This window comes from Liolophura sinensis, chromosome 4 (assembly GCF_032854445.1).
Source record: "Liolophura sinensis isolate JHLJ2023 chromosome 4, CUHK_Ljap_v2, whole genome shotgun sequence".
In the NCBI taxonomy this organism is placed as follows: Eukaryota; Metazoa; Mollusca; class Polyplacophora; order Chitonida; family Chitonidae; genus Liolophura; species Liolophura sinensis.
Window position 1 is genome coordinate 9,265,768 of NC_088298.1, and position 22,981 is coordinate 9,288,748.

Genomic DNA, 22,981 nt, shown 5'->3' on the forward strand with positions numbered 1-22,981 from the left:
TACGATCAACATTTGCTGCATGTATATATCAAGATATAATGAAATATCTCGGCCCATACATGACGCAGAATCAGCACAAAGACGCTCCTTCAAGTTATTATGTAACTAGGAACACACCATTTGTCTGAGTTATTTCAAGACCATCTTAACCGCATCCGGTTTAACAATGTAGTTAAATTTTAAAATAAACCACAAAAAAACGTCTGTAAATTAACATCTTTTATTATTATTATTATTATCCTTTATTCAAATTCGTGTAAATTTCTGATGTAAACTACAATCGTTCTGCAATCCAATCAAATCAAACTCACAACAATGTCAGATTCTTTCGAGTTATCTGAATATTGGGTTCCTTTTTTCTACATATTTCCACAGCAACGCAATATCCTACAGGGTTTCCTCAAATCAAACCTGCCACAGCAACAACAACAACAACATGAAACATGAATCACAATGAAGTGTCGATCCACGGATCAAAATTACTTTTGACCTTGCCCAACTCTCCTGTCTTTGATCATAATAAAGTCATCATTTGCATAATGGCAATATCAGCAGACCCCTTCCATAACTGAGATCACGGAGCTATCGTCGAGACTTGTTATGACCTTCATGCCTGCTGGCATCAATATCACTTTGTGTTTTGGGCACGACTCCTTCCATAACAGAGATCATGGAACTATCATCGACACTTGCCATGATCGAAACTAGCGAGAAGGTACACATCAATTTTACGTACCGTGCATGTACATGTACCAACATCATAGTTTTTGTCTGCTAGTTTTGTTGGGATTGAGTAAGTGTAAAAATAAAAAGATAATTAGGGCCTTCGGCGCACAAGATTATGTATCAGTTCACGCGGAAATTATGGACATCGGCACAGCATAATACAAAAGAAAAAAACATAGGTTTTACATACTTTGATTTAACGTGATAGCAGATAACGTAATAGCAGAATGATAGTGTGATGGATTCGAAGAGACTAAAATACAGAAATGAGTATAGTACTCGGCATTAAATTTCAACACCATGTTTTTGAACAACATGTATTGTACAAGAACCAGTGCTGTCATGTTAAATAACACAATTTTGGTGCACTTAAGTTGCTTCTCTGACACAGCTATCATCTTTACGGAATATACAGAGCATACAGAGTACATGGTAAATCACCCAAAATCCCCCCCCCCCCCCCACCAAAAGTGCATTTTCAGCGGCAAATAAACGTCACAAAATATTACATTTGGTGGTGAAAGTTATATTTTCCCGGAAGGTTATGATCCAACCTTTGAAAAAAAAAAACCCTCAAAATACCTTTATTTTAATACTTTATAATTTTAAGTCATTTATCATTGGTGACAAACTGATTCTTCAAAATGACAATGCATCATCCCAGAGAAAACAGTATTTGTTCAAAGTTTCCACCAGATAATGAACCCTGACTTTATGTCCATGACCTTTGACAACTACATGTATCGGAGAGTCAGGCCTTCATACCACCTAAACATCCGTCTAAGCTACTTCTTCATTCTTTCTATGTTACAGTAGACAGTAATACCACTGTTTCTTCGACAAAACTCTTTGCAGATAACTTCAAATGTGCTTTTGTTCTTTGTTTCATCACAAAACTCTTTGCAGATAACTTCAAATGTGCTTTTGTTCTTTGTTTCATTCCAAAGCATTTCCCAATTATAAAGCAAATTGTAGATTTGCTTTTTCACAGCTGTGAACTGTTGAACAGATTAATAAATCTTATAATAACAATATTATTACTAGATTGACTGAAAGAGTCCCATTCTGATTCGGACACGTCCTGTTCACACACATGTAAATGTAGGAAAGGTGTGTCTGCATTACAGCTGCAATGTAGCATTATTTCACGGAGTAGCATTATGTCCTTAGAGCAATAACATTTCCATAGATAATGCAGGGCATATCCATTGAGAATAACTGTGTCCAAAGACAAACATTGTATCCAAGGAATGTCAATAAAGAATCAATGTGTCTATAAAGCCAGGTGTGCACAGACAGAAAATTGTGTCCATAGACAAAACACTGTGTCCATAGAGAAACATTGTGTCCACAAAAAAAATCCTTGTGTCCTTAGAGCAAGATTATCTTCATAAAGCCAGATTATGTCCATAAAGAAACATTGTGTCCACAGAGCAACAATGTGTTTACAATTCCACAAAATAATACTGTCCACCTGGCAAGACTGTCCACTCAAAATTCGCAGCAAAATGGTGCCCCAAAACACTAACAATCACCCTGAATTTCTGTGTTTTTTCATAACTTAGCAAGAATAACAAATCATCTTAAGCAAGCACACACATGCAAAGGTGGATCCTGTTATTCTGCAAGAGGTAAAGGAGGGGTGACTAGAAAACAAACAAATTAACAAAAAAATATCAACAAAATATACCAATATCCCCATGGGCAGTTAATACAACACCAAGTACATCATCAGACATATTGACAGCATGCCACATGTTGACTCTCCACTCCCATTGGACAACTTCAAACCAATCATAAGTTAGATGGCGTTCCCAAAACCAAAGACACATTGGGAGTACTGAATCCTGTTTGCCTTTTCTAAGTAGCATATGAGTACAGGGTTGGAAATGGGCAGTGAAAGTGGCAACTTACAGTAAAAAGCAGGCTGTTTCTCCTCTGTTGTAGTTGTAATGCTGTTGCTAAGGAAACAATGTGGTTGCTAAGGAAACAATGTGGTTGCTAAGGAAACAATACGGTTGCTACGGACACAACTTGACCTTGAGCAACCACACAAATGTACACACTACAGTGAATAAACTAAACAAATGACGTTAGATACAATTTGAAAATGTGTCAAATATATGCAAAACCCACAAAGCGAGGGACAGAGTGAAGAAAAAAAAAAAAAACAAAAAACAAAAAAATGGAAAAACAGAGACAGAGGACAAGAAAACTTTGGTACAACATTCAAAATAAAGCTTAAATAAATTCTTTAAAATATACATGTACACCACACTTTATCTGATTTAAAATTTAAAATGCGATAATGTGAGGAGAACTCTGAATCATTATGGTTTACACAACACCTAGCGTTACCTCCGAGTAATTAGGTAATGCTGAAATAACATAGTCAGATATGTTAATGACCAAGAAAAAAAAAACAAAAAACAATACATAAATAAATAAAAAAAAGTCATTACCATCAGACACTCCAATGAAAATATCTAAAAAAAATCATGTACCAAATTTACATAGTTGGGGCATCAGTGATACCTCAGGCACTTCTACCTTCACGGTTGGCTTGAAAACTGAATATATGAAGAGCTATTCTGAACATTCAAATTTGCTTAAAGCAACAAATTAAAGCTTGTTGCATTAAATTCCAACTACCAATAGATTACCAGGCTCCATAAAACATCCCTAAAACTCAAATATTCAAATCAAAGAAATTCTATTCCAGATAGTTTCAAATGTTAGCGAAGGCATTGTCAGAAATGGTGCTGTGTCTCATGATAATGACTTTTTCTTTCTACTGTTTTTTTTTTTCTTTTTTCTTCTTCTTTTTGATCAAAAGAAGCACAGTGAACTGTTGTTCTTAACTAACCAATTTCAAGGTCATGGACAATCATGCATTGATCACAAGAAATGATAACTGTTCGGATCACACCACCATTTCAAAGAACTTCAAAGAACTCATTTTCTTGACACCTGCTCATTAACATAATTAATCTTACCAAATTGAAAAGTCCATGATTTATTGGTAATGACAAACTAAAAATGATAACTTTTTGATATTTTTTCTCATCAATCTTGTGACCTTGCATCCACATCAAGTCATTTTCTAAAATGAACACCACTGATGATTTATCCGTAAGCCAGTGTACCCTGATTCCTAAAACTTTTGCATATAAAAGAGCAACTTTCAGTGCCATTTAGGCATATTTGTAACTTGATTTTGCAGACAAACTACACTGGCTGGATCGGCCATTTTCAGGGCTTCGCAAAGAGTACAACTTTATCACTCAACACAAAAAAATTGCCTTCAGAATATGCTTGAATAAAAGAAAAACGTAGAGAAACAGTATAAGAATTCCAGTAATTACTACAGAACCAGTAATTAATGTTTTTAGGAATCCAGTCCATTTTCGACAGGTTGTACAATGGAGCTGTATAATACATATACCCAAATATTCAACCTTCCACAAAAAAATATACAACAAACAAAATCAAGAATATTCAAGATAATTAGTACTGGAGACCAGAAAACAAAGGTATAGTACCATTATACATACACACATAGCACTTAAATCAACTTCCCTAATTCCTCAACCATTTCCCAGTTGAAAGAGCAATGTGCACTCCAATTTATGCACATATTAATTTGTGTTGTTGACAAAACTACATTGATTGGATTGGCCAGTTTCAGGTTTTCACAAAAAAAATACAGGTTTATCATTCTACAAGGAAAATTATGCCTTTGGAATATGCTTGAATAAACACCTAGCAAACATGAGAAATGATTGAAGAATTGAGAGTAGCAAGAACATACATGACATGTACATCTCAGAGGTCACGGAGCGGTACATTCACTTTTCATAGGGTGGTCAGGTACTCGTATCTCACACGTACATGTATCTCAGCTACAAGACAATGCAGGAATTTGTACACTGCTTCGTGTTTGCACGTCATTACTAACTTACCGCTTGAAATCACACGTAATAAATTTCAAGAAATCTTTCACCAACTATCAAAGCAAACTTCAGTTTTTTTTTGTGAGTTACTAAAAAAAATTCCAAAAACAGAATAAAACTGAAAATGTACATTTTTATTTTTTACAATCAGGATGCTTTTTACGAATTTCCTGTTTTTCAAGGCTTTCAAATAGTTTGAATGTGTGTTAAACGGGAATCATAGTCCACATTATCCACCACAAATTACATGAGACAAATTACCTTTAATCTCAGCTTTATACCCTCCTCCTACACTGAAAAAGGTTTTTTTTTTATTCTGTCTGTAAAACAATTCAAGTTCGTGTGGCCTAATGGCCCTGACGTTCAAGCTAGGATAAAAAAATCGTGTTACACAAATTTCACATGATCTTTTTTTTAACAAAGCCTGGTGATTATTTGGTGAAAAATTCCCTTGAAATTAAACGTGTGATTACACGTTACAAGATCAAATCAAGACGAGGAGAAAAGCAGAAACCATCCAATGATTCACATCAGCCACTTCACACATGTCCATGCTTGATGCAGGCATAAATAATAACCAGACACAGATCTACATGTATACAAGAGGAACACAATTTGTGTGCCTTCTCTATGCCTGTTATACCAGAGGAACACAATCTGTGTGCCTTCACTATGTCTGTTATACCAGAGGAACATAATTTGTGTGCCTTCTCTATGCCTGTCATACCAGAGAAACACAATCTGTGTGCCTTCTCTATGCCTGTCATACCAGAAAAAACACAATATGTATGCCTTCTCTATGCCTGTTATACCAGAGGAACACAATCTGTGTGCCTTCTCTATGCCTGTTATACCAGAGAAACACAATCTGTGTGCCGTCTCTATGCCAGTTATACCAGAGAAACACAATCTGTGTGCCTTATCTATGCCAGTTATACCAGAGAAACACAATCTGTGTGCCTTCTCTATGCCTGTTATACCAGAGGAACACAATCTGTGTGCCTTCTCTATGCCTGTTATACCAGAGAAACACAATCTGTGTGCCCTTATCTATGCCTGTTATACCAGAGGAACACAATCTGTGTGCCTTCTCTATGCCTGTTATACCAGAGGAACACAATCTGTGTGCCTTCTCTATGCCTGTTATACCAGAGAAACACAATCTGTGTGCCGTCTCTATGCCTGTCATACCAGAGAAACACAATCTGTGTGCCTTCTCTATGCCTGTTATACCAGAGGAACACAATCTGTGTGCCTTCTCTATGCCTGTTATACCAGAGGAACACAATCTGTGTGCCTTCTCTATGCCTGTTATACCAGAGGAACACAATCTGTGTGCCTTCTCTATGCCTGTTATACCAGAGAAACACAATCTGTGTGCCTTATCTATGCCTGTTATACCAGAGGAACACAATCTGTGTGCCTTCTCTATGCCTGTTATACCAGAGAAACACAATCTGTGTGCCTTATCTATGCCAGCTATACCAGAGAAACACAATCTGTGTGCCTTCTCTATGCCAGTTATACCAGAGGAACACAATCTGTGTGCCGTCTCTATGCCAGTTATCTATAGTCTGCAAGATCCAGGGTAGCATCTTCCCTTTGTTTGAAATGGTTTTGTCCCAACGTGCATATAAATCTCAGCCAACCTGCACAAGGTCAGAGGTCATGAACCACATCAATATACACAAGAGGGGTAAATATGGGCTACCAGATATGCAGAAATCTCGCCGTACAATGTGGTACCAGCTGAGAGAGACAAGAGAAATGACAATATAGAGACTTTAATTCCAAGAATACCTTCATAGTGCACATGAGGGACAACCAGGCATCTGTTCACAGATCATCAGCCAAAAACTGCCACACCAAAGATGGCTTCCATGCGAGCACCTTACAGTGCTTGTGCCACTGTCTCCGCTTGCTTTACATCACTGCCACCAACAGCCATGCTTGATGTTTGGCGACTGTGCAACCCACGTAGGTTTGTTTAGGCTTAGCCTCACCACTAATGTCCTCGCACGAAACGCCATAAATCAGTGTGTTGGTTTGAATCAGGTCGTTCATACTTTAGAAAAAGAGAAAGCCTGTGTATTATTGGCAAAAAAAAAAAGAATAAAAAAGAATAAGTAGTGTGTATTCTGTCATCATGTTCTGCCTCAGCCCTCTGACCTTGGTGTTATTCAAGATTTCTGTACAAAATTTGCGAGTTTTGGCCGTGATGTGGAATATGGCTTCCATCACTACACACTTTTGCCAGTCATGCTTGAGAATGCTTCAATGCCAGGCCATGCCAGTACCACACTAACATGGATGACTAACTATTGTTCTAGCTTCATGATGGCGCATGGCAAACTTTCCACTTTGTATACATATACGCTGTTTGGTCAACCAGCCTTTTCTAAATCCTCCCCAGAACCTCAGTCAGGCTACAAAACCATCCTGGTAGCCAAGGGAAGCAACCCTTCACTGTGCTTTATCTTGCCAGTCTTCTCAAGTCTTCTCTACTTCTCAAGCACTCGTGCATGACACATGGATCTATGACACACGTCAAGCCACTCATCCATGAGAAGTCGCTCAACCACTACAAAGACAGTGCACGGCCAAAATGTTCTAGTTATTTTCAGAAACGGGCGACAAGAAAGTCGCCATTTTGTGGTATGCTTGAAAACAATGAAAACCCTGCAGAGTCCACAAAATCCAGCCATGAATGTTTGCTCGTAGGACTTTTAACTGCTCTGCTGCTAGCAATCCAAGTCAATGACTGTTCTGTCAAAGGTGTGCTCTCAAAACAAAAAACAAAGAATTATGTACAGAACTGTATCAAAATACAATATTCTAGCGCAATCCTTCCCATAATTCATCACTACACATCCTCTGTTTAGGCCTTTCGGACTTGAAAATTTATCCCTCTTGTCTCTCGTCCATCAACTACACCCATCCCTCATAAATGGTTTATTCTTAAACACTATAATGCACTGAATGTGGGAATAGTTCAACCAATATAAATACAACTACATGGAGGTCAAAGGTTTTTGGACCATTTCACTGCCAGACAAGGGGAGGCAAGACAGGTCCAATACTTCAGTGTGACTTGTAGCTTCCAGTATCTTCATCCAGGCATGTCAAGGGAGAGATCCTCTTGGCTTGTGTGATTCACCGGGTTGGTCTTCACCAGGGCACTCGATAATAAATTAATCTGAAAATAAAAAATTAAAGTGAATTACAAATATGACACCACACAACTGTTAGTGAAGGCATTTTCAGAAATAGTTTTCACTGCTGTGTCTTATGATAATGACTTCTGTTTTCACAGAATTGTCCACAGGAAAAGAAGGCCCAAAGTGTGAGGTATACATCGAGGAAAACAAGCTACTTCAGAGAATTTATATGCTGTGATAAATGTGCAAAACATATTCATGGATCAAGCATGGTTTTTCATACTCCATGTAAGGGGCACAAAATTTTAGGAGCTGCTTTTGCAAAGAAACCGAAGATCAATGACAATCAAGGAACTCATGAAATATAATAAAAATTCAAACATATCTAGTTTTAAAAAGTGACACAGAAGGGGAGGTAACTCTTCCAAAGTAGATCTGCAATCACTTTCAATGCTTTACGTTTCAAGTAGGCCTTCTGGTTTTCTTGGTAGCCTTCTCAGATGGAGATGTCAAATAATATATTAATTATAAAAACTAGAATATCAGTAATGTGGACATGTTACACAGGGAGAAGAGAGTCAGCTGAAATTTCTCGAACTAAATGACCACCATTAGTTGTTGTGACAATTTTGGTCTCTCTCACCAATGCGGTCAATGTGAGTTCAAGTCCAGCTCATGCTGGCTTCCTCTTCGGCCAAAATGTGAAAAGGTCTGCAACAGCCTGCAGATGGTCGTGGGTTTTTTCTCAGGCTTTGCCCGGTTTCCTTCCACCATAATAAGTGAAATATTCTTGAGTATGGCAGAAAACACCAATTAAAAAATAAATAAATAAATAAATTTTGGTCAAAGATTTCTGATTTCCCTTACAATCACCTGAAATCAGCCGATCAGCTGAAAACACTCCTCCTTGTATATATGTGCATCATGTATATTTTCTTGTAGGCCAAACACCTGCTTTTCAATTCGTCAACATGCACAGGTAGATGGATGTCACAACTGACAGCACACCACACCCTGAAATCCTTATTCAAGTCGACAATGGGGGTTTTATAAGAATAGGGTAGTGATAAAGTCAGAATTTTGTTCTTTTATAATATAAACAACTGTGTTTATAGGAAAGTGTAGACAGCAACTTGAAGATGGTCATGGGTTTTCTGTACGCTCTGACTGGTTTCTTCCCACCATAAGGCTGGCTGTAATGTGAAATATCACTTGATTTCTGAATGATGGCGTGTGTAACCAGAGTTCTGCCTGATAATAGTCCAAATCAACTGTTTTCTGATTTATTTATTCATTTTATTACTGTTTTAACAACACTATACCCAAGAAACTTTCACTTACACAATGGCCGTCAGTTTCACAGACGGAGAAAACCACAAATCCTTGGCAAGTTACCGAACTTTGTATGTATAGATATAGCGTATAGATATGCACACCACATTGGTGGACAGACAAGGGCTCTTCAATGAACAGTCAATTTCCCATTTTAACCCAGGCCAAATAAGCAGTGAGACCAGTTTTGTGTTTGTGAGTCTGCGGACTTGAGTTCAGCGGAGCAATAAACGTTGTGATGTCCCACTCACCTCAGCAACTGTTGCCCTAACTTTCCCATACCTGGATTTTGATTTTATCAATCATGCTTGTCGTAAGCAGACATTTAGACTATAAAGATCATTTTTACTTGATGAAGTTAGTCAATACACACATGGTTGTTATTAATATATTGTTTTTTCTATACGCAGGGTTATTATCCTCAATTATTGATCATAATACCTGTGTTTTCAAGGACATACGATTGCGATAGTCATGCAACTGGATACATTTGCTTGTGTTTACGCTCGCCTTCTTATCTTACACTCACTCACAGCTTTGATCCTCAAAGCACTCACGTAGCATACCAAGAGTAAGACATTATGCTTACCTTCTTATCTTACACTCACTCACAGCTTTGATCCTCATAGCACTCACGTAGCATACCAAGAGTAAGACATTATGCTCACCTTCTTATCTTACACTCACCCATAGCTTTGATCCTCATAGCACTCACGTAACATACCAAGAGTAAGACATTATGCTCACCTTTTTATCTTACACCCACCTATAGCTTTGATCCTCATAGCACTCACGTAACATACCAAGAGTAAGACGTTATGCTCACCTTCTTATCTTACACTCACTCACAGCTTTGATCCTCATAGCACTCACGTAGCATACCAAGAGTAAGACATTATGCTCACCTTCTTATCTTACACTCACCCATAGCTTTGATCCTCATAGCACTCACGTAACATACCAAGAGTAAGACATTATGCTCACCTTTTTATCTTACACCCACCTATAGCTTTGATCCTCATAGCACTCACGTAACATACCAAGAGTAAGACATTATGCTCACCTTCTTATCTTACACTCACTCATAGCTTTGATCTTCATAGCACTCACGTAACATACCAAGAGTAAGACAATATGCTCACCTTCTTATCTTACACTCGCCTATAGCTTTGATCCTCACAGCACTCATGTAGCATACCAAGAGTAAGACATTATGCTCACCTTATCTTACACTCCCTCATAGCTTTGATCCTCATAGCACTCACGTAGCATACCAAGAGTAAGACATTATGCTCACCTTCTTATCTTACACTCACCCATAGCTTTGATCCTCATAGCACTCACGTAACATACCAAGAGTAAGACATTATGCTAACCTTCTTATCTTACACTCACCCATAGCTTTGATCCTCAAAGTACTCACGTAGCATACCAAGAGCAACACATTATGCTCACCTTCTTATCTTACACTCACCCATAGCTTTGATCCTCATAGCATTCATGTAGCATACCAAGAGCAAGACATTATGCTCACCTTCTTATCTTACACTCCCTCATAGCTTTGATCCTCATAGCACTCACGTAACATACCAAGAGTAAGACATTATGCACACCTTCTTATCTTACACTCACTCACAGCTTTGATCCTCAAAGTACTCACGTAGCATACCAAGAGTGAGAAATTATGCTCACCTTCTTATCTTACACTCACCTATAGCTTTGATCCTCATAGCGCTCATGTAGGATACCAAGAGTAAGACATTATGCTCACCTTCTCATCTTACACCCACCTATAGCTTTGATCCTCATAGCACTCATGTAGCATACCAAGAGTAAGACATTATGCTCACCTTATCTTACACTCACCCACAGCTTTGATCCTCAAAGCGCTCATGTAGCATACCAACAGTAAGATATAATGCCCACCTTCTTATCTTACACTCACTCATAGCTTTGATCCTCATAGCACTCACGTAACATACCAAGAGTAAGACATTATGCTCACCTTCTTATCTTACACTCACTCACAGCTTTGATCCTCATAGCACTCACACAGCATACCAAGAGTGAGACATTATGCTCACCTCCTTATCTTACACTCACCTATAGCTTTGATCGTCATAGCGCTCATGTAGCATACCAAGAGTAAGACATTATGCTCACCTTCTTATCTTACACTCACCTATAGCTTTGATCCTCATAGCGCTCATGTAGCATACCAAGAGTAAGACATAATGCCCACCTTCTTATCTTACACTCGCCTATAGCTTTGATCCTCATAGCACTCACACAGCATACCAAGAGGAAGATGTTATGCTCACCTTCTTATCTTACACTCACCTATAGCTTTGATCGTCATAGCGCTCATGTAGCATACCAAAAGGAAGACGTTATGCTCACCTTCTTATCTTACACTCACCTATAGCTTTGATCGTCATAGCGCTCATGTAGCATACCAAAAGGAAGACGTTATGCTCACCTTCTTATCTAACACTCACCTATAGCTTTGATCGTCATAGCGCTCATGTAGCATACCAAGAGGGAGACGTTATGCTCACCTTCTTATCTTACACCCACCTATAGCTTTGATCCTCATAGCGCTCATGTAGCATACCAAAAGGAAGACGTTATGCTCACCTTCTTATCTTACACTCACCTATAGCTTTGATCCTCATAGCGCTCATGTAGCATACCAAAAGGAAGACGTTATGCTCACCTTCTTATCTTACACTCACCTATAGCTTTGATCCTCATAGCGCTCATGTAGCATACCAAAAGGAAGACGTTATGCTCACCTTCTTATCTTACACTCACCTATAGCTTTGATCGTCATAGCGCTCATGTAGCATATCAAGAGCAAGACTTTATGCTCACCTTCTTATCTTACACTCACCTATAGCTTTGATCGTCATAGCGCTCATGTAGCATATCAAGAGCAAGACTTTATGCTCACCTTCTTATCTTACTCACCTATAGCTTTGATCATTTAACTCTATGATGATATCTCGTAGCGCTCACGTAGTGTATCAGCCAGGTCTGTCCTGTCCGCCTCCTGCAAAGCTGTCAGAACCTTCTCCGCGGCCTCCTCGCAGGGGGGCACCTCTCCATCCGTGGAGTCAGCGTGTTTTTCTCGCCAGTGGATAAGGGCGGTGAAGATCTGCTGGAAGGTACCGTAATTGTCCATGCGGATCTGGTTGAGCGTCTGCTGATTCATTCCCAGCAGCACTAACACCTGCTCCCACTCGAAGCTCAGGTTGGCGGCGATGTACGACAAACCCTGGTCACTCAACAGTCCTGAAAACATTTCAAATACCAAGATTTTACATGAACTAATAAAACATGCTAATGATCATTTATTTATTTACTTGATTGGATTGTACGCCATACTCAAGAATATTTCACTTATAAGACCACGGCCAGCATTATTTATTTAATTACTTGATTGGAATTTTATGCCGTGCTCAACAACATTTCACTTGACAGCAGTCAGCATTAAGATGGAAGGAATCAAGGCATTGCCCTGTTTAAACCCATGACCATCAGCAGGTTGGTCGCAGACCTTCCCACGTAGGACTGGAAAGGAAGCCGTCATGAGCTGGATTTGAAGTCCTACGTTTAGTGTAGCAGACACTCAAAAAATGTGGTGATATAGTCAGGAATTTTTTTTTTCTTAAATTTTTTTCTTCACATTTTTTCTAATATGCATGAAGCTTGTTTATTTGCATGATTGCATTCATTTTGTCAATCCAAGCCCACTGCAATATAAATCATGAATGTAATGAGACAATGCACTACTTTACACACGCTAAATTAAGTACACATATGTACCTGTTAGAGGAATGTTTTTACTACTGATCAGGATAGGTTGTTCATAATTTTTCTTGAACTACCTTCGAGAAAAAAAATATATATTTTACGAGATCCCTTTGTTGCAGATTAGGTTGGTTGGGCAAATTTAGAAATCCTAACTTTTTTTTTAACTTAGGCACAAATTTTCAAATTTGTCATGAAAGTGTAAGACACATTCCTGTAAAGGTAAGCAACTTTTCTGAAGTGAAGATTGTAACGTAAGTCTTTGTGATCCTGGGTCATAAGTAGTTACATAATTCAGTCTCAGTACAACTATCATGACGACCACACCTAATACACGAAATTACACAAGGACCCTTATCCAGCTGTTCAGCTGTGACTTCTAATCAGAGCTTCCCCATGTGCTTAGTGGCCCTGGCCTTCTGCAGCAAGTCACACACCACTCTGCCAGTGCTGACAGCCTACCCGTGCGCTCAGTGGCCCTGGCCTTCTGCAGCAAGTCCCACACCACTCTGACAGTGCTCACAGCCGACCTGTGTGCTCAGTGGCCCTGGCCTTCTGCAGCAAGTCCCACACCACTCTGGCAGCGCTCGCAGCCTACCCATGCACTCAGTGGCCCTGGCCTTCTGCAGCAAGTCCCACACCACTCTGACAGTGCTCACAGCCCACCCGTGTGCTCAGTGACCCTGGCCTTCTGCAGCAAGTCACACACCACTCTGGCCGTGCTCACAGACTACACGTGCGCTCAGTGGCCCTGGCCTTCTGCAGCAAGTCCCACACCACTCTGACAGTGCTCACAGCCGACCTGTGTGCTCAGTGGCTCTGGCCTTCTGCAGCAAGTCCCACACCACTCTGGCAGCGCTCGCAGCCTACCCATGCACTCAGTGGCCCTGGCCTTCTGCAGCAAGTCACACACCACTCTGACAGTGCTCACAGCCCACTCGTGTGCTCAGTGGCCCTGGCCTTCTGCAGCAAGTCACACACCACTCTGGAAGTGCTCACAGCCTACCCATGTGCTCAGTGGCCCTCACAGCCCACCCGTGTGCTCAGTGGCCCTGGCCTTCTGCAGCAAGTCGCACACCACTCTGACAGTGCTCACAGCCTACCCGTGTGCTCAGTGGCCCTGGCCTTCTGCAGCAAGTCCCACACCACTCTGGCAGTGCTCACAGCCTACCCGTGTGCTCAGTGGCCCTAACCTTCTGCAGCAAGTCACACCTCTCTGGCAGTGCTCACAGACTACCCTTGTGCTCAGTGGCTCTGGCCTTCTGCAGCAAGTCGCACACCACTCTGGCAGTGCTCACAGCTCACCCATGTGCTCAGTGGCCCTGGCCTTCTGCAGCAAGTCCCACACCACTCTGGCAGTGCTCACAGCTCACCCGTGCGCTCAGTGGCCCTAACCTTCTGCAGCAAGTCGCACACCTCTCTGGCAGTGCTCACAGACTACCCTTGTGCTCAGTGGCTCTGGCCTTCTGCAGCAAGTCACACACCACTCTGGCAGTGCTCACAGCTCACCCATGTGCTCAGTGGCCCTGGCCTTCTGCAGCAAGTCCCACACCTCTCTGGCAGTGCTCACAGCTCACCCGTGTGCTCAGTGGCCCTAACCTTCTGCAGCAAGTCACACACCACTCTGGCCGTGCTCACAGACTACCCGTGTGCTCAGTGGCTCTGGCCTTCTGCAGCAAGTCGCACACCACTCTGGCAGTGCTCACAGCTCACCCATGTGCTCAGTGGCCCTGGCCTTCTGCAGCAAGTCCCACACCTCTCTGGCAGTGCTCACAGCTCACCCGTGTGCTCAGTGGCCCTGGCCTTCTGCAGCAAGTCACACACCACTCTGGCAGTGCTCACAGCTCACCCATGTGCTCAGTGGCCCTGGCCTTCTGCAGCAAGTCGCACACCTCTCTGGCAGTGCTCACAGCTCACCCATGTGCTCAGTGGCCCTGGCCTTCTGCAGCAAGTCCCACACCTCTCTGGCAGTGCTCACAGCTCACCCGTGTGCTCAGTGGCCCTGGCCTTCTGCAGCAAGTCCCACACCTCTCTGGCAGTGCTCACAGCTCACCCGTGTGCTCGGTGGCCCTGGCCTTCTGCAGCAAGTCGCACACCACTCTGGCAGTGCTCACAGCCTACCCGTGTGCTCAGTGGCCCTGGCCTTCTGCAGCAAGTCGCACACCACTCTGGCAGTGCTCACAGCCTACCCTCATGCTCAGTGGCCCTGGCCTTCTGCAACAAGTTGCACAACACGCTGGCAGAGGTCATAACCTACCTGTGTGGTCAGTGGCACTGACCTTCTGTAGGAAATCAGACACTAATGTGGCAGTGGTCAGAACCTACCTGTGTGGTCAGTAGCATTGACCTTCTGTAGGAAATCAGACACCACTTTGACATGTGTGCTAATATCATCCTGGAAATCTGAAAAAAAATAACGAATCATCACTGAATCGTTTCATGGTCTCCATTATACGTACTACAATCTTATAGAGCACAATTTAGCATAAATACAACACTCTGCCACCCCCAGCCAACCGCTTCTCACTGTTCCAGGACAACCAATTTTGTTAGGCAAGCACCTGAACTCTGACCTAAGACTTAGCCTTTTGTCTACTGCAGCTCCCCCCCCCACCACCCACCCCACCCTGCCCCTTCTGAAAAAGGTTCTGCTGTTCCCTGTCACAAGCAAAGGTCTTCAGTAAAAGGCATGAGAGCTTTTACAGCAATTATTTTTGACCGAATCAATGGCATTCTATTTTGCACTCCAAAATATTTCCCTTAAACAATGGTAATCAGTTTATGGGTGAAGGAAACTCAAGAAGCCAGAGTGAACCGCTGGCCATTGGCAAGATACTGACTAACATTCCCACAGATTTTCGCTCAGAAAGCTACACACACATTTGTTTAGGCTTATGTGATTGAGATTTATCCCTGCATTTCCCCTAAACATCAATAAAAAATGATGAATAACGAATATTACTAATGATGAATAACAAATATTACTAATGATGAATAATAGCAGCTGTTCTGAATAATGTGAAATAAATGTTTACCCAGAAAATCAATCAAAAACAATACTGCTTACAGTGCTTATGAAAAATATATATATAAGAAAAGCTGAATATCTCTGCAATATTGATGTCCTCTTTGGTTTTGTTTTGACTTTTGCTTCAAGGCTACAAAACATGCCTACACCGTACCTTGGTCTAAAGAGTAGATAAAGCATGCTGGGATAGAGTCCTCCTCATCCTTAGGGCACTGGAAGTGGTAAACCCCTCGGGGACAGCGAGCCTCGAATACATCCCCAGGGAAGACTGCAGGTGGGTCAATGCCTGCAATTATACAGTGAGGACAGACCGAGAAAAACTCCACCCTGGCACACGGCCATTCTGTTAGGATTGCTACCATGTCTCGGCGTGGGTCCAGAACCAAGGACCACAACTCCTGCAAGTCACTTCCACGCACAGCCAGCGTGACATTGAAAAACTCATCTGACTTTTCTCTTGTCACCAGCATCTTGGAGCGATTCTTACGCGCAAAGATCCCGTCTTTCCAGTCCACCCTGTCAAATATGTGTTTCTGCAGCCTCACAGAGAACTTTTCAAAGAAATTCGGAGGTCCTTTGTGTTGGAACTGGACGATCATTCTAAGCTCAACGGTATGAGCAGGTGTTTTCGCTGGCCACAGGGTCTCCACATTACTTGGGGTGTCCTCTGATAGAAACCAAGGGAAGTGCAGGACCTTCTGGGCCCAGATCAACTTTGTGCACCCCAAAGTCTTTGGGACTTCATAGCAGAGGTCGAACTTCAGCATAAGGGAGACAAACGTGTCGAGAGCATCGACTGAGAGGCGAAACTGGTGAAGGCAGAACTGGAGAAGTTCTACAGGCATCATACCTCTCATCAGAAATTCCTCCATTGCAAGGTCAAATCGCTGCTGGGACAGATTAACAATACGACCAAAGGTTTCCTGAAATTTCACCACCTCTTTGAAGTCATGCCTGAAAATGGCTCGCAACATCTCCACCAAAGTTTCCGGCCGATGAAAGACAATTCCATGGAGCTTGGGGTTTTCATGGTACCACACGATTTCACCTGTCGCGTGCAGGTACTTGAGAATTGTGGCCAGACTGGCGTCCATTGACCCACTGATCCCCATTACAGATTGTTTCATGTCAGACATGACCTGCTGGAAGATCTCCATGGTTTGCTCCCATGACAGAATTTTGTCGGTTTTGCTCTGGATCGAAGACAGAAACTTTGCCCAAGCTGCAGGTAAAGTTTTCGAATCTGAACCTTTCATCTTAATGAGTAAATCTTCCCTGAATGACTCTACGCCCTGCAAATCTTCTGCACAGCTAAGGGTGTAGATTCTGTTTGGTAGTTTGATACGTGCGTTAAGCATCCTTTTTAGGTGTTCTACCCGCTCCATGGCACGCTCCACCTCGATGTTTGTGAAGCGCCCAGAGTAACTCTCTCGCACCTCTGGGGAGCTTAGCAACTTCTCAAGCCGCTCTAACTCCGCTTTCATTCCCTGAAGTTTCTCATTTTCTTCTCTGTGCATCGTCTTCAGAATATTCTCATTCGCTTCCAAAATTTGTTCCTCTGAACAAAGATCGGCATGCGTTCCAACAACAACAACAGATGCTCCTGGAGCCCTGTCTGTGACAGCATCGATCCAGTCACCCACCTGGTAATCGTAGCTGTCTGGTCTGAACTTGGAATAGTCAAACACAACTATATGCAGGGCTTCAGGGGTGAGGAACATGTGATGTGCAGCAGAGTAGATGTGGTGCCCACCAAAGTCCAAGACCTGCACCCTCATGTCTGACTGCGGCTCCCAGAGATGGCGCTCCAAAACCCATGTTCGCTCATGCTCTGCTGTCAGCTTGGAGTATCCAAGCAGCAGGGCATTTCGCAGACTGGTCTTGCCAGCCTTGCTGGCTCCAATCAAGATCATCTTTTTGCGATGACACGCCTCGCTGACTCTGAGCTCCTTCAGGAATCTGAACAACCCAACTACTCCTTGGTCACAAATCTGTTGCGGTGGCTTCTTGAGAGAATTTCCCTGGAGGTACAGTCGTTTTGTAACCATCAGCTTTTCAAGGCGATCCAGCAACAGCGGTAGAGATTTCAGTTCATTGCACTGCAAGTTGAGCTCCTCCAAGTTGGATAGCTTGTATATTTTCTCTGGGATTTCTTCCAGCTTGTTGTTAGACAAGACGATTCCTCTGAGAGCCCTGCATTCACAAATCTCCTTAGGCAGCCACTGCAGCTCATTCCGACAAATACTGAGGTGTTTCAGATTATGGAGCTTTCGGATCCGCGCTGGAATCTCCCTCAGATAGTTCTCGCTCAGTTCCAACTCTTCCAAGTTCTTCAGAAGGAAGAATTCATCTGGGAGTCGCAGCAATGCGTTCCTCTGCATGACGAACACACGGAGCTTTGCCAGGCCGCAGACCCCAGTTGGAATTTCAGTGAAGTAATTATCACTCATATCTAGATGCCGCAGTTCTTTCAGACTGAACAAACCTGGAGGAATCACAGCCAAAAGCTTCATGGCACCTGTCAAGTTCAACGTCTGGAGTCTCGTGCATTTTGAAATTTCTGGCGACACATGTTTCAGCATATTGCCCTGCAGGCTCAGCGTCTGGAGTTTGGTGAGTTCTCCGATGGCGTCAGGGAGCTCCTCGATCTTATGCCAGCTGAGATCCAATTCCGCGAGGTCTGGCAGCTGACAGATGGCATCGGGAACAGTGGTGAGTCCTCCCCGAGGATACCACTTTCCGGACAGGTTCAGTCGCTGCAGTCGTTGACAGTTCGTCAGCTCTTTTGGAATGCTTTCCAGTATGTTCCCGCTAAGGTTAAGGTGCCGCAGGTTGACCAACTCCCCAATTTCCGGGCCGATGAACGACAGGTCATTTTCGCTGACATCCAATTCTACCAACTGCTTCAGCCGGAACACAGACGAAGGAATCTGCTCCAGGCAGTTGAAAGTCAAGTTGAGCTTCTGTAAATCGTGACAATTAGAGAAAGAGTTCGGGAGTCGGTTGAGGTTGTTTCCTGTGGAGTCAAAAACAACCAGGCTGGACAGGCTTCCGAGTGCAGTGCCCCCTACTGGGAAAGACATCAACTTCATGAACGGGAGGTAAAGCTCCTCCAGCTCTAAGGTGTAGAGGATTTTGGGAATCCATCCTTTGTACTCGCCCTCTGGTACACTCAGAATCATTGAGCCCTTGGAGTTTTGTCGCAGGAAGGTCTTGAGCCTCTCAGCTGCTTGGCTAGACGTCCCCATTTTTACTCGTGACTGGAGTATAAGCCTGCAGACAGAAACCAAGTACCCAATAATGTCTTTATAAATGGAACTAATCTTATTGATGTAATTAATTCACGCTTAACACTGAAAATGAGATCATTTTAATACAATGTATTTGACAATGGTGTGTGAATATCCCTCCTCAAGAGTTATGTTGTTTAGTCATTATATTTGACTGTTTGGCGGTGTGTATTTACTGAGACAAACCCAGACATGGAAAAATTGTGTGTAGGGTACATACATGTATGTGTGTGTGTGCATATGCTTATTATAGTACATACATGTACCTACTAGTACTAATGGCTGAGCTATGGCACAAATCATTCGTTAGAACAGGGCTACCATTAAACCAATATTATATATATATATATATATATATATATATATATATATATACAATGGTGAGGTTCATCAGTGCTATCACAGACTCCAAGTTACCAGGTAAAATTATCTACCTTTCCCACTAACCAGACCTGACTCAAACTCAGATCAAACCATGAAAAACTTAACACCAAGTTATAATACAGTAACCAGGAACATGTACATGTCAGTTAGTGTACCGACTTTAACATCTGTTTTTTTACTTTACTAACTGTATTATTTATTTTTACCTCATTCTCAAGAATATTTCACTTATGGGAGGAAACTGTGCAGAGCCCGGGGGAAACCCACGAGCAACTGCAAGTTGGACTGTCAGATATGAAGAGAAAATCTCCAGTTCAGGTCTTATTTTGTTGGAACACACGCTATGTAACACATGCTGTATGCTGAACACATGCTATGTAACACATGCTATGTAACACATGCTATGTAACACATTTACTTCCCTTGAATCGGATTCATTTACTTTAAGTGGAGTTTAGAAGTTGACAAGAGATAAATGGAACAAGACAATTACATATGAATAAAAACTTCTCCATTATTTAACACAACACGGCTGCCCTCATAGGCAACCTTTATTGACACTTTCAACTCTTCAAGCAAGTCCTCACTGCATAACTGATGTCACTCACACGATAACGCTGTTAGTATCGGCATCGAAACACAGAGTTAAATAAATCCGAAGTTGTTATTCGTAAGTAACTGAATCTGATTTAAGTCGGGTCTTCTTGATAAAACGAAAGACAGTAACTATTAAATTATTACTATATGTTGTCTATGTATTCTTTCATTAAAATGATCTCCTCAAAAATTATTTGAAGGTTGAGGAACATTTAAAAATAGGGGGCCTCCGAGGCAGTTAGCACGATAACACATCCCAAGTACCCAGGAGCCTCCCACTAATGCAGTTGCTAAGAATTCAAGTCCAGCTCATGCTGGCTTCCTCTCCGGCTGTAAGTGCGAAGATCTTCAGCAACCTGTGGATGGTCATGGGCTTCTACAGGCTCTACCCAGTTACCTCCCACCATTATGATGGCCTAAAGTGAAATATTCTTGAATTTAAAACACCAATTACAGTTACAGTCCAATAAATACAGCTGAAAACAGAGATCAGTATTCATGTTTCCATATACCGTATTTCCACAACCTTTATCGCAAAGGAGCAAAGACCAGTTCAGCTTGCTGCATAACTTCACAATAACTTCACCCCGACCTAAACCAACACAAAAGCCCATGCCGCGCGTAGGGGGACTAACTTGTTTTCATATCACTGACCTGACACCTAGCAACAGACTGTGCGATGGTTGGTGTGGGTATAGACAATGCTTGTAGGGCTATAAACTCACAGCATAGGCCTCTAATTCTAACTGGCGTCATGCAAAGCAGTGGGACTAAACTAAAAAACTGCTATCCAATTAAATATAGAATTTCATGTAATTCCTGAAAATTAGGTCATCAGAGCCTACATAGGTAAGGTGTGAAGACGTGTACATGTGTGTTCTAATCTTATGCAAACAAAATGGGTTAAAATGAGTTTACTTATGAGAACAAACCTGTAAAACTGAGTCAAATTTCCATACGTGGAGGATTGTTCTTAACAATGTTTTCTTCAACCTACACAAGTACATAAAAATCACAAACTTAACACTGTCATAAATATTTTAGAAACGGACAAACATTGTTACGTTGATTATCAGTTTAGAAACTTCTCCTTCTACATGCATCTTGTAACCATTTTCCAAAGGAAAGAAGAACAAGTCCACTCATAAAGAGTGTGCTTTTCAGAAGTGAATGCATGCGTCAGAACTACACATATGGGGATTAAAGGATTAAAGATGAGTGTTTCATCCTGCCTTTGATTAACATCTGCCTAAATCTCCATATCCTCCAAAAGATCACTCATCACCACACCTCTCTGTAGTTGAGGATTACATGAATATAAGAATTGACTGCTTGACACTCTTGAGTTTAGGTCGACAGGGATGACAAGTTTCGTACAAATTCTTAGTCTGAGTTAACACACAGGTCAGGTATTATCAGCTCAGCATAACATGTAATCTGACAGAAACACACATATTTAACTATAGCTGTAGATGGTACAGCACGGTCTAACATCTCTAACTGTTCCAGTGTTTGTGTCGAATAATTCATTTATTTCATTATTATTAAATAAATGTTCCTCTTCAAAACCGCTTTGTGAAGTCACAGTGCATCAGGTGTATCCAAAATCCAGAATCTGAGGCCACTGACAGATAATGAGACAGTTGCGCAGGCGATAACCACAAGCCAAGATTGACACCACTTACGCTCGACACGCTCGCGAAAGTGGTGTTTCCTACTCTACCTCCATGATGATACTGATAAAACCATCACTTGACTTGCAATTGCAAATAAAGACAGTACTCAAGAATATTTCTCTTATATGACAGCGGCCAGCATTATGTTGGAAGGAAAACGGGCAGAGCAAGGGGGAAACCTACGACTATCTGCAGGTTGCTGGAAGAATTTTCCATGTATGCACAGACAGGAAGCCAGCATGAGTTTGACACGAACTCAAAGCGACCGTATTGGTGAGTGGATCCTGAGTCATTGCGCCGTGCTTGCATGCTAAACACCCCTTTCGGCCAGAGAGGCCACCAAATCCGCTTTTAGAACACTGCCAACCATTAGTTACTTTGCACTGCAGCACTAGGTTTAGATCGTAAATCCATTTTGAACATTTCTTTACAACTACAGTGTAATGTCATGACCATAAATTATTCTTCTACTGGCAAGTATACAATACATTTTGATGCACTAAATGCACTAAAATTTAACACACACGCACAAATAACCACAGTAAATTACGACAGCCCTCATGTATTGATCTTCTCATGTATAACAACTAACATCAACTAAACAGATCAATCAGAACATAATTTGTCAATCGCAAATGTTGCTGTTGTTGTTGTTTTGGCATCGTACAAAAACAACCTCACCCAACATCCAACAGTCCAAGGACTCGCGCGAAATTAAACATTCGCAAGCATAATTTACCAATTCTTACCTTTCAGATTATATTGAATTATCTTCGGTCTCTTTCGCCGCAAACATTGTCGTGGCAAATGTCTGTACGTAGAGTGCGCACCATCTGTAATTCCTTGTTTTCCTGGCCTTCGTTATTTGTTTGATCCGTAAATGCCAACAGCCATATTTGATGAAGGTACTTCCGGGGCATCCCCATGACGTCAGCGCGCGCGGGGATTCACCACGGTGTTTTGTGACTCACGGTTTTTAAAATTGCTTGAAAGCAATGAATGTAGGCCATAAAATCAGTGGAAG

At 41.9% G+C, this 22,981-nt stretch overlaps 1 protein-coding gene across 1 annotated transcript; it reads right to left on the reverse strand.

Moving 5' to 3' along the window:
- Positions 1-5,476: 5,476 nt before the first annotated feature.
- Positions 5,477-22,872, reverse strand: LOC135464630 (malignant fibrous histiocytoma-amplified sequence 1 homolog). The gene is made up of 5 exons (XM_064742087.1): positions 22,707-22,872; positions 16,165-19,283; positions 15,308-15,385; positions 12,140-12,463; positions 5,477-7,875 (listed from the first exon to the last, which is right to left on the reverse strand). The coding sequence occupies exons 2-4, from the start codon at positions 19,256-19,258 to the stop codon at positions 12,162-12,164; spliced, it is 3,474 nt and encodes a 1,157-aa protein (XP_064598157.1). The 5' UTR covers positions 19,259-19,283; positions 22,707-22,872; the 3' UTR covers positions 5,477-7,875; positions 12,140-12,161.
- Positions 22,873-22,981: the final 109 nt, after the last annotated feature.